At 54.9% G+C, this 14,601-nt stretch overlaps 1 protein-coding gene across 2 annotated transcripts; it reads right to left on the reverse strand.

The window, feature by feature from the left end:
• Positions 1 to 3,365: 3,365 nt before the first annotated feature.
• On the reverse strand, positions 3,366 to 14,407 carry CRTC2 (CREB regulated transcription coactivator 2). 2 transcript variants are annotated; one of them, XM_081113056.1, is made up of 14 exons: positions 14,159 to 14,407; positions 11,318 to 11,419; positions 11,117 to 11,241; positions 10,033 to 10,086; positions 8,649 to 8,717; positions 8,389 to 8,492; positions 8,271 to 8,300; positions 8,051 to 8,115; positions 7,905 to 7,954; positions 7,526 to 7,776; positions 6,768 to 7,174; positions 4,725 to 4,994; positions 4,065 to 4,251; positions 3,366 to 3,987 (listed from the first exon to the last, which is right to left on the reverse strand). In XM_081113056.1, the coding sequence occupies exons 1-14, from the start codon at positions 14,309 to 14,311 to the stop codon at positions 3,767 to 3,769; spliced, it is 2,088 nt and encodes a 695-aa protein (XP_080969182.1). In that variant the 5' UTR covers positions 14,312 to 14,407; the 3' UTR covers positions 3,366 to 3,766. The 2 variants fall into 2 exon arrangements, with proteins under 2 accessions (XP_080969182.1, XP_080969181.1); XM_081113055.1 differs by lacking the exons at positions 11,117 to 11,241; positions 11,318 to 11,419; positions 14,159 to 14,407 and adding an exon at positions 4,449 to 4,529 and having other exon boundaries at positions 10,033 to 10,083.
• Positions 14,408 to 14,601: the final 194 nt, after the last annotated feature.

Below are 14,601 nucleotides of genomic sequence, written 5' to 3' on the forward strand. Positions count from 1 at the left end.
CGAAAGGACCCCCAGTTCAGCATGGCCCCAGGATGTACAGTCCTACTTAACCTCAGAGAACTTCAAGGAGCAAGGGGATCTCAGAAGCCAGGTTGGCCTTCTCCTCAGTATGGCTTCTGGACACACACACACACACACACACACACACACACCTCCAGCTAAATTTAGCCTCCATGTCTGGAAGGTGAAGCCAGGAGTCAGCGTCAGCCTCCTAATTTAGCTCTGGGGCACAACCGCATCCCTCACCCTCTGCAGGCGAAAGGGCGCCCTATGCCCCAGGCAGCAGGCAGGAGCCCTTAGTGGGCCGAGTGGGTGGCCCCGACCCGCAGGACCTGCTCACTAGAGCCTCCGTCACCCAGCCAGGGAGACACCCTGCACAAGGCAGCCCTTGCTGCCTGGGGAAGGCGAGGGGCGCGGGCACCACTCGGGGTCCCCACGCCCACAAACCAGGCGATGGGGAGGTCGGGCCGGGGCGGCGGGCGGGCGCGTGGAGCAGGAGACTGCCTGCCGAGGAAGGGCCGGGGCACCGGGGACCGGGGCAGGTGCGCCAGTCGCGGGGGACATGACAGCAGCAGCGCCGCGTGACCTGAGCCAGAGGGAGGGGAGCCCTGGCTGAGGACCCGCAGGAGCAAGGGGGTGCAGGGCACCGGGCGCAGCTAGCGAACTCCCCTCCACTTTCACTTCCCCAGGAGAGAGGAACCGGAACCAGATGTGCCACGCCAGAGAACAGCTGGGGGACCTCCTCCCGCCCGGCACCCCCTCCCTTCCTTCCCCGCCCGCCACCCCGCCCGGTCCGGCCCCTACCTGCCTGCCCTGCGACTCCCTGGCCGGCCGGCCCGCTGCGGGCGGCAGGGAGAGTGGGCTGGCGGGCCGGCGGGCGGGCGGTGGACGGTGCGCTACCCGGCCCCGGACATGGCGCACCGACTTGGGCGCCACTCCCTCCCGGGAGGCCAGGGAAGGAAGGAGAGGCAGCCGAGGGCGCCGGGGCGCTGGGCGCGGTGGAGGGAGATCCCGGCGGTGCCTACGTTCCCCGTGCGCTGCGCCACGCAGGGACTGTGCTGCCCTGCAGCTCACTTGGGCGTGCGCTCCTCCGGGCTCCCGCTGGCTGGAGGCGGGGTGCTCCTCCGAGTGTCCCGCTTTCTCCGCTCCCCCTCACCCCCACGGGGACTGTGGGCGCAGCTGCTCCCCCCACCCCCACGCCCTCCCGGGCCTGTGGCCGTGACCCTGGCGGCGCCTGCCCAGCGCCCGCCCAGCGCCCATCCAGCGCCCAGCCGCCTGCAGTGCGACCCCTGGCGGCTGGGAGGGCCCCTTGCACCCAAGCGGCTTCTCACCACTCACACGATGCTGCAGGACACTAACGGGGCGGCCGCTGAAGTCCAAGGCGATCCTAGTCACAGATGCAATGCAGGCCTTGGGGAGGGCCCTGAAGGCCTAGGCAGCAACACCCAGGTGGCTCCCCCTACTTCCAGGTTTAGGGCACATTGTAGCCCCTTCCCGCCTAAGCCAGAGCTCTCAGTTCTCTTTTCTGAAAGTGACAAAAGCTTTGGAAAGAGGAAGAGGAAAGACCAGGAATGTAGGGTGTGAGAAGAGTAGCAGAGGTGTGGGTAACTGAGGAGGGACATGACCCTTCTGGCTTTGCTGGGAGTGGAAGAGAAGAGGGGAGAGACTATGATGGTTAGAGGGCTAGCAGCAACCCAAGCCAGAGAGGAAATCTCTTAGAACATAGCACTCAAGCATCTGGAGAACGAGTGAAGTATGGCCAGGGTGAATTCATGCCTAGTGAGGGGGCAGAAATGAGACCTCAGAGCTTCCCCCTAGGAGCATGGGTTCAGAGGCCGGCCAGGTACTGCTTGTCTAATTTCTTCTAGGCTTAAAGGGCCATAAAGAAGGGGGAGCCGCCGAACCAGTTTGGCTCAGTGGATAGAGCGTCGGCCTGCAGACTCAAGGGTCCCAGGTTCGATTCTGGTCAAGGGCATGTACCTCGGTTGCGGGCACATCCCCAGTGGGGGGTGTGCAGGAGGCAGCTGATAGATGTTTCTCTCTCATTGACGTTTCTTACTCTCTATCCCTCTCCCTTCTTCTCTGTAAAAAATCAATAAAATATATTTAAAAAAAAAAAAAAGAAGAAGGGGGAGCCAACCCAAGACCTACATGGTGTCAGGATTTAAATCCTCTCTCCTAGGTAACATTAGCGCTGAGGCCAGCTACTCCGGAAGAAAGCTGGGATCCTTCAATCAGACACATCAGACCTCTGGTTCAGCTTGCGGTTGCTTCCCACTTCTACTCACTGCCAGGCCACAGGCTTGAGGAAGAGGAGTAACTCACCTGGCCAGCCAGAACTCATCCCCTGATGCTGCAGCAGGGCTCTGAACAGATGGGAGGCACCTGTGCTGCCATGGAAGCCGAAATCCAGCGTGATCTCCCATGTCCAATGCTAGGTACAAATTCTGATGCTGGCCCAGCTGGCGTGGCTCAGTGGCTGAGCACTGACCTATGAACCAGGTCATGGTTCTATTCCTGGTCAGGGTACATGCCCTGGTTGCAGGCTCGAACCTCAATAGGGGGTGTGCAGGAGGCAGCTGATCAGTGATTCTCTCTCATCATTGATGTTTCTCTCTCTCCCTCTCTGAAATCAATAAAATATATATATATATATATATATATATATACAATTTTTTTTTTTTAAACAAAACAAAAACACCCTAACCGGTTTGGCTCAGTGGATAGAGCATCGGCCTGTAGACTGAAGGATCCCAGGTTCAATTCCGGTCAAGGGCATGTACCTTGGTTGCAGGCATATCCCAGTAGGAGGTGTGTAGGAGGCAGCTGATCGATGTTTCTCTCTCATCGATGTTTCTAACTCTCTATCCCTCTCCCTTCCTCTCTGTAAAAAATCAATAAAATATTTTCAAAAAACAAACAAAAAAACCCAACAAATTCTGACACTGGGGGGTGGGTCTCAAGGGTGGAGGCCTTCCACAAACCACAATGGTGCTCAGAATACGCAAAAAGCATAACAGATGTCCCAGCCCTGGCCGATAAGCAGTGGTTAGAAGGTCTTGGATTCAATTTCCGGTCAAGGGCTCATGGTTGCAAGTTCAATCCTCGGCCCCAGTCAGGGTGTACACAGGAGGCAACCAATCAATGTGTTGCTCTCATATGCATGTTTCTCTCGCTCTCTCTCCTTTCCCTCCCTCCTTTTACTCTAAAAATCAATGGAAAAAATATTCTCGGGGGAGGATTAACAACAACAAAAAAGCACAGCAGGTGAAAGGGTCAGTACCCCAGGGCCTCCCCAGTTTCCCAGCCACATCCCAAACAGTAGACAAACACTTCAAGGCTTTGATATGATTTTTTTATTAACATATAATATATTTAATAAAAAATAATATCCACTCTGGCTCTCTCCTCCATTGCAAGGGGAAGAGTGGTGAGGAGGGGCTGGCACTGCCCCCCCTGGGCATCCAGAACTAGCCTTGCCTCTGGGGCCCCCTCTACCCCTGCGTTCCAACAGGCTCTGACCTCCAGGCGACGGTTCCAAGTTCCAAGTGCTTCAGACCCTCCCTGAGCTCCCCCAGGCCTACCCCTGTGTAGAATTCAGGGGCCACCTGGATAAACCCCTTGCTTTTCCTCATTCTTGGGATCCCTCATTCATTTAGAAAGAGGATCTGGGGGCAGCGAGTCGAGTCTCTACTGGCCAGGGGGAAGGGAGGAAAGGGACAGTGATGGGGAACAGGGCCAGTCAGAGGGAGGATGGTGCGTCCCCTCACTGTAGCCTGTCACTGCGGAATGAATCCTCCACCGCAGGATCAGGCAGCAGGGCACAGGGGTCGCTCAGCATGTTGAGGCCTTCCAGGCCCAGTGGCTCCATGCGCAGTTCCTCCTCCAGCCCCAGCCCTAACTCCAACCCAGCTGCTGACACCTCGAAGCCAGGCACCCCAGAGAGGGCCGCTGCAATCTCCTTCGAGAAACCTGGGGAGGAGTCTCCTGTGTGGGCAGAAGAAATGGGTGAGGACCCCCTAATCCCTACTGTGCCATCCCCCACGACCACCCACACCTCTCACCTGTGAGGATGATGTTAGGCCCTGAGCCATGGCGGGAACAATGGGTCAGGTTCTGGTGGTTGAGGGCATGGGGGTCCTGGAAGCCACTCACTGATCCCTCACCCCCTAAAAATCCAGAACCTTCAGAAAAGCCAGTGGGATCCAGCGCCAGGCTGGATGATGAACTCTCCATGCTGAACTGCTCCAGCTACGGACACAAAGACAAACCCTGAGGGAGTGGGTCTCAGAACAGGGTACCTGCCTGCCACTGCTTAGCCCTGCTAATACATCCCCTTCCCCCAGCAACCCCCCACCCCCACCCCCGAACAAAAGCAGAGACAGGAGATGGCAGCAAGCAGAGCGACAGAGGCGAGCACGGGCCCCAAGTAGCTGTGGGCACCGTACCTGCTGGGACAGAGCTTGTGCGTGCCAGGAAGAGAAGGGGTCAAAGCAGTAGTCATCAAAGAGCAAGCTGTGCAGGGATAGCTAAGGGGAAAGGGAAGGGAAAGGAGTCAGATGCAGGACAGGAGCCCCAAGTCGGCAGTGTCACATTCCCTGGAGGGAGGGAAGATCTCCCCCACCTGGATCTCCCAACTCATACAGCACCAATGATATCACTCAGGCCCCTCTGACCCACTCCCATTCCCTCCCCTGCTTCGAAGCTAAGAACCTGGTACTCACATTCCCCAGGCTGAAGTCACTCACTGGCCGGTGGTAAGACTGCTGCCCATGCCCACTGGAGCTGGGAGGGTACAGTGTCCCATAGTGTAGCTGCCTGCCTGGGGGATGCCCACCTGAGGGCTGCACCAAGCAGGCCTGAGAGGGCAGCCCTGGTTGCTGTAGAGGCTTTGGGGTGGATGGCTGGGCGGGCAGAACCACACTTGAGTGGCTGTATGGGTATGAAGGCAGCCGCTGGTCAGTGGGCAGTTTACTGGTATCCAGGGGGACGCCCTAGAGAAGCGAGGAAAAAGGGGGAAGCGTACCTTTCAGTGTGTCCCCAAGAGGAACTCTTAGGGCTTCCCACCCTTAGAAACTGCAACCATCCTCAACACAAACCTGACAACGTCCCCATAGATATCCCCGGGATTAGGCGCAATTACGCAAAATGGCTGATCAGAATAAAAGCAATTGAGTGAGGCTAATATAAGAATAATTTTTAAACAGGTACAGAAGTAAACTATTCCTACACCTTGGTGCGTTAATGATTATTAGTAATCAAACACTTGTGACACTCCTAACAAGTGCCTGACAGCACAACAGTAAACTTGAGAACTGCCATTCTAAAGTCTTGAAAAGGCCAGAGGGAATGAGAGAGGAAGGAAGGAAGAAGGTAGGTTCACTCCAAGCTTTAAGAGAACACAGCCCTGGATGGCCTGGGTCTCAGGCTTTCCTACAGAAGGGACCACAGCAGATGGAACACAGCACACACATTCCAGGGAAGGGGAATGGAGGAGGAGGAGGAGAAAGTAGGGCAGAGGAGAGGGAAAGAGGAGCACTGGGGTGAAAGGAGAAGGGGTACAGAGAAAGTAAAAACAGAGAAGGTGGGGAGGGCTGAGAATCTGAGCACCGAGGAAAGCCCTGAACTAAGAGTTTGTAGTTCTGGTCCCAACTCCTCCTAACGCGCTGTGTAAATTTGGGAAAGCCGTTTTCCCTCTGGCCCCCGTCTCCACAGCTATACAATGAAAAGACCAGGCTCCATGGTCTGAGCATCTCTGAGTTTATGGAATCTAGAAAAGGAAGAAGGGAGATGGCGGGAGGGATGAAACAGGATGGAGACATGAGAAAAAAAGGCAGACAAGAAAAGCAGGACAGGAACAGAAAAGGGAAAAAGGGAACGGATAGGCCACCATCTGTGAAGCCTGCGGCGGGGACAGGCATGGTGCCGAGCACTTCACGTGCGTGATTTCCTTTGACTCGTACAGTCTCATCCTTGTTCTATCGATGAGAATGCTGACACTCGTAGAAATTAAACAACTGTCCAAGGAGACTACTAGTTAGAGTAGGATTTGAATCAGAAAGCTTAACCTCAAGGTTGGTACTCTTAAGCCAAGAGGAGACAAGATAGGTAAAAGATGGGGCTGGTAGCCCAGCCAGCGTGGCTCAGTGGTTGAGTGTGGACCTGTGATCCAGGAGGTCAAGGTTCGATTCCTGGTAAGGGCACAGGCACAGGTTGCAGGCTCAATCCCCCGTGGGAGGTGTGCGGGAGGCAGCTGATCAATGATGCTCTCTCATCGTTGATGTTTCTATCTCTCTCCCTCTCCCTTCCTCTCTGAAATCAATAAAAATATATATATATATTAAAAAGATGGGGCCGAAACCGGTTTGGCTCAGTGGATGGAGCGTCGGCCTGCGGACTGAGAGGTCCAGGGTTCGATTCCGGTCAAGGGCATGTACCTGGGTTGCGGGCACATTCCCAGTGGGAGATGTGCAGGAGGCAGCTGATTGATGTTTCTCTCCCATCGATGTTTCTAACTCTCTCTCTCCCTTCCTCTCTGTAAAAAATCAATAAAATATATTTTTAAAAAATAAAATAAATAAAAAAATAAAAAAAATAAAAAGATGGGGCAGGTAGAGGATAGAGGAATTGAAGGGGATGGATGAGACAAGGAGTACGGGAAGTAAGGAGAAGAGGTTTTTCGGGAAAGGGGGGTGCGAGGGAAGGAACTTAGCATGAAGAAAGAAGGGGAAGGGAGACAGACATGGAGGAAAAGCAGCCACGCATACCTGAGTGATGGAAGACAAGGTGGGTGACATTGTTGGCGAAAACTGTTTGGGCATCTGCTGTTGGGACCTTCTGGCGTCGGCTGGGCCCGCGGGCAAACTCAGGGGGCTGAGGGGTACACGGCGGTGGCGGGGGGAGGCCCCAGGGGTAGACGCTGGGTAAGGGGGGGTACCCAGCACAGGAGGTGAAGCAGAGGAGGAGGAACAGGAGGAGGAGAGGGCTGGGGCACTGAGTGAGGGGTGACCCAGGGAGGTGGTGGGCAGTGCATGGCGGGCCAAGGAGGAGGCAGGCAGTGAGGGGTGACTGTGGGAGCCCTGGAGCTGGGGCTGAGGGCTGCTCAGGGAAGCCTGGAGGTTGGGATTGCTTAGGGAAGACTGCAAGGATGGATGGCTGAGAGGTGAATGAAGTCCTGCAGGCACAGACAAAAAACCAGAGATGCCAACATTACTGATGGGAACTGGGCCCCCTTCTGCCCAGAACGGGTCGCAGTGATCAGACTATGGAGGTGGCAACACAGTGGCCTCTCTACACTGTCCCTGGCAGTGATGTTGGCCCTGCCCACTTGGGGGCAGCTCTCCATCTTCTTTCTAGGAAAAACCACACCTACCAGTTCTCACTGGCAAAAAAGTACCGTGAGGAAAACCTGGTAGAGACAGGCGACAGGTGATGGGTTGATGTGGGCAGGCACTGGTGCTCAAGCCTCCCATCCCTTGGCCCCTCCAGCCAGGCAGCACCCCATGGACTCAGGACAGCCACTCACCTGGCGTATCATAGCCTGGGCCCAGGCCCAGGCCCAGGCCCCCACTGATGCCCAGGTGGGTCATGGTGTGGGTCAAATTGGAGGTACTGCTGCCCCCGCTCAGGCTAGAGTAGGATGTCTCCTCTGGGTCCAGGGGGGTGGGCAGCGGTGGGGGAAAGTGCAGGTTGGTGAGGTCAGGTAGGGATCCTCCCGTGTTCATGGCAGGGGGGAGGACAGGCACATTGGCAGGCTGGTCAGGAGATGGAACGATGCTGGGAAGGAGAGAAAAAAAAGACGTAATTGTGGGGGGCAGTAGAAAGGGAAGAGCAGAGATCAGCCTCCCACATCTCCCTTTACTTCCCTTCCCCATCCTCTCAGCAAACATCACGGAGACACTTACTTAATTCCAGGGACTTCACAGGACCGAGGTCGGGAGGAGGAAGAGGACAGCTGAGGAGAGAAGGAAGAATGTGAAAAGTGACGACAGTGCTCAGGGGAGGCCCCTGAAAGGCCTGCCATGGGAAGAGGGGGAGTAGGCACACGTACCTTCTTAGCATCCCAGGGCTTCAGCAAATGCCTGTCATCTAGTAAGTTCTCCTCAATAGCAGGGACTTGAAAGAGAAAGATTGGTGAGGAGAGGGCTACAGAAGGAGTCCATAACGTAGAACAGGACACAGGCAGGCAGGAGGGAGTCTGCACAAAGCCCCCGGCACCAGCCCAGAAATTCTTAGGCATTCAGTACCCACAAGTGGCGAGAAACATATACCTTTGGAGTCCATTTCGCCATCCAGATAACCTGCAAAGGATGCAGTGGAGTTGGCTGCAGGGCCCACATCAAACCAAAGCACCACGCCTACTCCCTAACCCAGGGACATGCCACTTACCTCCACGGCGACTGGGCAGGACACTGGGAGGTACAGGGCCTGGGTAAGTGTCCTGAGGGTTGGGGTTCATTACGCTTGTGTGAAGGGCCGAGTCAGAGCTTGTCCTGTGGGGCAAACATAGATCAGCTGGCACCAGAGACAGTCTTCCTGGCCCCCATGCCCTCCTCCTCAGCCGGGAAAAACACTAGCTGGGCTGGACAGGGTATGGCCCAGAAACTACGTAAGAGGAGATGTAGACTAAAGAAGGCAAGGACCATCACCTGTTAAGTGCAGATGGTAGTCGAAACAACTGCCCCTTCTCTGCAGGGAAATTACCCCAGGGCATTGTCCTGGGACGAAAAACAAAGTCAGGAGGAAGGTCAGTAGTGGACAAGGCAGGCATGGGGATTGGAAAGGTGGGGCAGCCGAGGTGGAAGTAAAGAGGGCTAGGCACCCAGGACCATGCCTCTTTTATTTCTGGTTCTTCTAGTATCTGTGACCCACGAACCCTCTCCCCAGTCAATCCTGAACAGCGATTTTCAACCGGCGAGCCATGGCACACAGCTGTGCCGTAAGAATTCTAAAAACATCCAATACCTGACTATTTAGTCAGGGACATTGACCCCTTTCCTCCTTAGATTGTTAAATTTAAAAAATGACAGCCGTCAACACAACAATAGCTGTCTGATGTGAACACCCTGCCAGGAACCACAACTATATAGGTCATATAAAAGAGATGCATCTTATTGGTCACAGCTCATAATAAGGTTGCGTCTGATTGGTTAATTCTTGGTATCAAAAATCCTTATATACAAGTACAGGCACCTGATTTTTAAATTTATTTTCTTTTTTATTGATTGATTGATGATTTTTAGAGTGAGAGGAAGTGGGGGAAAGGGAAAGAGAGATCAATTTGTTGTGCCATTAATTTATGCATTCACTGGTTGAGCCTTGCACGTGTCCCAACCCGGGATGGAACCCGCAACCTTGGCGTATCGGGACAGCGCTCTAACCAACTGAGCTACCTAGTCTGGGCAACACCTGATTTATTAAAAAGTCACTTAGGAGCAAAAAGGGTAGGTAAAATATTACTATTTTTAAAAACCAATCAAAATTATACCAATTTTTTTTGTCAGAGTAGCAAAAAATTAATATATTTTTTGATGTGCCTCAGAATTTTAGTAATTATTTTACGTGTGCCATGAAATGAAAAAAGTTGAAAATCACTGATGTAGGAGATCTGGGAAAACTCAACTTCTATCTGCCAGGACAAGCTGATCTGGAGCCCAGCCACTCTTCTATGTACAAGTATTAGCGATGAGATGGACAGGGGAAGGGTTCCGGTATCCCAGTGCCAGAACACTACATCTGGCACCCACTCTTGACAAGAGGCAGCTGTTCTCCCTTCCCCCTGACAAACACACCCCAGCCGGCCCCAGTTACCATTGGTCCTGCCCTGCTTGGACTGGGAGGCTTGGCCACCCGTGTCAATACGGCCAAGGCTGGACTCTGACCCACCTACTCCACCTGCCACCACCCTCCCAGCCCTGCCCTTAAGAGAGGAGGTACTGCTGAAAGCCTGGCTCAGCAAGCCCAATCCCAACACAAGCTCCCTCCAGAGATATGTCAGAGTGGGCAGGAGATCCGCCTGCCCTGGACACTGACCTCCGCCAGCTGGACTCCGGGGGAGGAGACAAGTAGGCAGGACTGTAGGGAGAGCTGTCAATGTGAACAGCACCAGTTAAGGTAAAAAGTGAGGAGAGGTTGGATGGGCTAGCCCAGTGGTCGGCAAACTCATTAGTCAACAGAGCCAAGTATCAACAGTACAACGATTGAAATGTCTTTTGAGAGCCAAATTTTTTAAACTTAAACTATATAGGTAGGTACATTGTTATTAACTTAATTAGGGTACTCCTAAGGCTTAGGAAGAGCCACACTCAAGGGGCCAAAGAGCCGCATGTGGCTCCCGAGCTGCAGTGTGCCGACCACTGGGCTAGACACCAGATGAGGGAAGAATAATGGAGACAGCAGATGTGAGTTTCAAGAAACAAATACCTTTCTCCTTCTCAATAAGGGGCCACAATCAGGTCAGAGAATGGAAGAGAAGTGGGTGAGGCCCAGCAGAGTTGGAAAAATATAGGAGAATATCTAGGTGGGGCTTGGGGAGACAGATGGACCTCTATGGAGGTCTCTGAGATTGAAAGCTAAGGACAGAAATGTGTGGAGAGAACCAAACTCCCTCTATTAATTTTTTAAAGATATGTTTTTATTGATTTCAGAGAGAGGAAGAGAAGAAGAAAGGGGGAGAGAGACAGAGAGAGACAGACAGACAGACATCAATGATGAGAATCATCCATTGGCTGCCTCCTGCACGCCCCCTACTGGGGAGATTGAAACCTAGGCATGTGCCCTGACCAGGAATCCAACCATGACCTCTTGGTTGTGGGTCCACACTCAACCACCGAGCCACACTGATGGGTAAACCAAACCCCCTTGAGCAGGAGACAACAAAGAGCTAACTGAATAAGGCAGTCAGAGCCAGCAGAGATGGAGGGCACAAGCTCTGGAGCAGCCACTCCTTTGCACAGGAGCAGCGCGCTCACCTGGGCCAAATGGCCACTTTTCTGGGAGGCTGGGTAAAGGAGAGCCCCTGGAGAAAATAGGACTGGACAGCACTTCAAGTCCCTTCCCACCATGAGCTCCCAAGGGACTCCAACCCCCCACCCTCCAAACCCCCCAACCCTCTGTGAAGGATATGTGGCGGGGGTAGCGGCGGAGTGGGGACACCATTCTTCGGGGATCTCGCTGCACCCGTTCCACCAGCCCATGGTGCCGAGTGTTCCGGGATGAATCCAAAGGTGAGTGGAGGGGGCTCTGCCAAAACACAGAGGTGAGTCGATGGGGGAGCTGCTGAGGAGCCTGCACTGGCCTGAGGCTGGTGTCCACTCACCTGGAACTCAGCCAAGCCACAGCCAATCTGGTTCACATTGGGCAGAGAACCTCCGTAATGGGAGTTCCTTGTGTATGCCAGTCGCAGTTTTTGGGCCTGTAACTGAAACATGAAAGGCAAATGGGAACGTCAGACAGGGGCCTGAGTACTGTTCCTATTCTTTGGCCACCCTTACCATCCCTGTCTCCAGGATAGGCTACTATTGGTGCCGCTTTTAAGAGATTTGCGAGGAGGAGGAGGAGAAGGAGGAGGAGGAGGAGGAGGAGGAGGAGGAGGAGGAGGAGGAGGAGAAAAAATGGTGCTGGGGAAAAGCTCCACTGAGACCAGGTGTAAACAACCTGCCCCAGCTCTTCCGCAGGCTGCCCGCATCAATGACATCACCAATGCCTGGCGTCAAACACCCTGCCAAGCACAGAGCCTGACACTCTGCTCAGTTGTCATCAGTCCAAACAGAGTCCCTGGGGGGTTGCCAGGAGCCCCCAGCAAGTCACATGGGAAGAGGTGCCTATTAGGCACCTCTGCTTTCCCTTCCAGATGTGTCCCAGAGTGATTGGCAAATGAGGGAAAGGCCACCGGTGGATGCCACAGAGGCCAGCCTTTTCCTGTGGCTTCTGGGCTCTGCCATTTGCCCAGCCTCAAGAAGGCTGCAGAGCCTGCACCTCCTAAACGAGAACATCTAAGGAATAATGGCTCACGTAGCTGTAAATACAGGGCCAAAACCAAGGCACACTCTTCTACTTCGTTGTAAGGCCCCGGAATGGGCAGGAAAGCCTGCAGAACGGGAATGGGAGAGGGAACAGCAGTCCACTCTAGTCTGGGCCAGAGCCATCTCCCTAGCCGCACCCTCACTTTGGGGAGATAAGTCTGGCACTGGAGCGAGACACCACATCCCTCAGCCTGGCATGGTTTTAGTCCGGCTACAGATCTTGTGTCCCTCTGTGAGTGGTGAGCACCTACTTCTGAGACTCAACCACGGTCAACAGCTAAATAAAAAGACCCAGGGCAGCTGATGAGGAGCAAATTCTACGAGCTTCTGGGACATACTGTTGTGCATAGGCTACCCTCAGGACTTTCTGTCCCAGGAGGTCAGCCCAGTGAGTTTAGTGGGCACTATGCTGAACTTTGGACCACCTCAGGGCTGCCTATATATATATATGACAACCCCAGCCTCCAAGCAGTATAGGCCTCATGGCCACATCTGCCTCAGATGAGCCCTCCCAGCTAGCCAAATACCAGGCTTACGCTCCTGGGTTCCCAGGCTCTGGCCGAGTATGCCCACTGGAATCTTACGTGCCGCAGAGAAGTGACCCCGCAGGGGCAAGGTGGGGCCTTTTGACAGACCAAGACACTACGAAGATAGATGGCCGGGCTTTGAGTTCCTCACAAGCCTTTCTTTGTTTGCACACACAAGCCCTAAGATCCTACCATGCTCTGCGGGAGTCACAGTCCAGAAGGCAGAGGGCCTCAAGCTGTCAGCTAGAGATCATCAGCCTCTCGCCCACCTTCTTGCCTCTGCCCCACCATGACCAAAAGCTACTAAAGGGGAGCAGTCAACAGGCAGACCATGATCCTCATGGCAGTTAGCAGGGGTTAGGCACACACACAAGATTTGCCTCCCCACCTAACTATCTCGTTTCTGTCTCCCACAAACTAGGGCACATGGTCTCTAGAGACTCAAAGGGGAAACAAACATGAAAAAGACTAAGAGAGTCGAGGGAGAGACACAAAAATAAAACCAGAGTCAGTCCTAGACAGATGCAATCACAGTCAAATCAGGAGAAAGAGCTTTGAAATGTGGTATTTATGTTCCACCATCTCCCCTGAAATTCCTTCTAGCTCCCTGCCAGGAGGGAATCCTACAGTATTCTCCTAGCCTGCTGTTTTGAGAACAATGCCTCCCTAAATTAGGGCTGCATACCAGCTGGGCGAACTCCCACCCCTCACTCCCTCAGACACCCAGTGCTGGCAGCAAGAAATCAAGGCCAGAGACTCGGTTTCAGAGGCAACTCTGCCAGGATGCCTTTTTTCTGGCTCTTCCTAGGAATTACTATTCCCTCCACATACAAGACCCTCCAAGCCAACCCGTAACTGACCCACACAGCAGCCGTCTCCTCAGAGAGCTCAGCAGACCATCGGATTCCACACAACCTAGAGCCACCGGCTCCCGATTTCAGGATTCAAAGCCCTGCCTCTCCTCCCAGGCGGCCACCACGGCAAAACACCACGCACCAGCCCGTGAGCAATGGACCTCACCTTCATTCACGTCAGGAAACCACAAGAAGCGTTTGAAAAAGGAAGCAAAGGGACGGGACGCAGGAGGGGACTTCCTGCTCCACTATACCCAGCGCCGCTGTTCAAACCGCTCCAGGGGCCCTTTCCCAGAGGAACTGAAGTGCCCGGTGGCCAAGAGGGCAGGAGGACCAGAGTGGAGGAGATTGCCAACCGAGGAGACAGAGCAGGGCAAGCTGACCATCCGCCAACCCACACCCCAACCACCCCGGGGATGCTCGGGCAGAATCCCGGAGGGGACTCCATCAGAGATGCACAATGACCACCCCCCTCCGCCGGTTCCAGGGAACGGTCTCCTCCCTCTCCCCTCTCCTTACCCACTGAGCCCCTCGTCCTTCCCAAACTCCCAACCTCACCGGTGTTTCGGCCTCCTTACCCCCCCCCTCCCCCGCAAAATCCGTCTTCCTGCCCCCCGGCCCGCAGCCCGCGCATCCCAGACGGCGGCGTCCGCAGTCCCGTTCCGCCTCTTTTGCAGTGGCTCCCGCCCCCGCCCCGCCTCTCAGCTACCCGCTCCGTAATTGCTCCGCTCGGCTCCCCGGCGCGGCCCCTCACCCGGGTGGAGCCGATGTCCATCATCACCTCCTCGAAGGCCGCCGTCTCTTCGGCCTGACGCTGCTTCTGCAGCGCGATCTTCTCACTAAACTTGCGTGGATTGGAAGCCGAGGCCGTGGCCGAGCCGGGCCCGTTCGCCCCCGACGTCGCCATCTTCCTCCTCCGACCCTCCCCGCCACCCTTCCAGCACCAGCCCCGGCCTCGGCCGCGGGCTCCCGATCGGGTCTTCCACCCGTAGCCGCCGCCGCCGCCGTCTCAGCGAGCACCGCGAACCCGGCCCCAGCCTAGCCCTGACCCGTGGCGCGCGAGGCCTTCCGGGAATTGTAGTTTGTTTACGTGATCCTCTCACAGCCCCAACCACGCAGTACGGAAAGGAAATGGACACCAATTCCCAGCAGCCCTGTTGACTCGGGGTACTGGGGACTTTGCTCCTCCCACTCGGC

This window comes from Myotis nattereri (genome assembly GCF_964212035.1).
Source record: "Myotis nattereri genome assembly, chromosome: 18".
In the NCBI taxonomy this organism is placed as follows: Eukaryota; Metazoa; Chordata; class Mammalia; order Chiroptera; family Vespertilionidae; genus Myotis; species Myotis nattereri.

What these genes read in the sequence shown, in the direction of transcription:
- CRTC2 (XM_081113056.1), bottom strand. Translation starts at nt 14,311, where the DNA reads ATGGCGACGTCGGGGGCGAACGGGCCCGGCTCGGCCACGGCCTCGGCT. An exon ending in GTGGCTTGGCTGAGTTCCAG is followed by an intron (nt 11,242 to 11,317) that starts GTGAGTGGACAC and finishes GTGTTTTGGCAG; the next exon opens with AGCCCCCTCCACTCACCTTT. An exon ending in CTACCATCTGCACTTAACAG is followed by an intron (nt 8,493 to 8,648) that starts GTGATGGTCCTT and finishes TTTGCCCCACAG; the next exon opens with GACAAGCTCTGACTCGGCCC.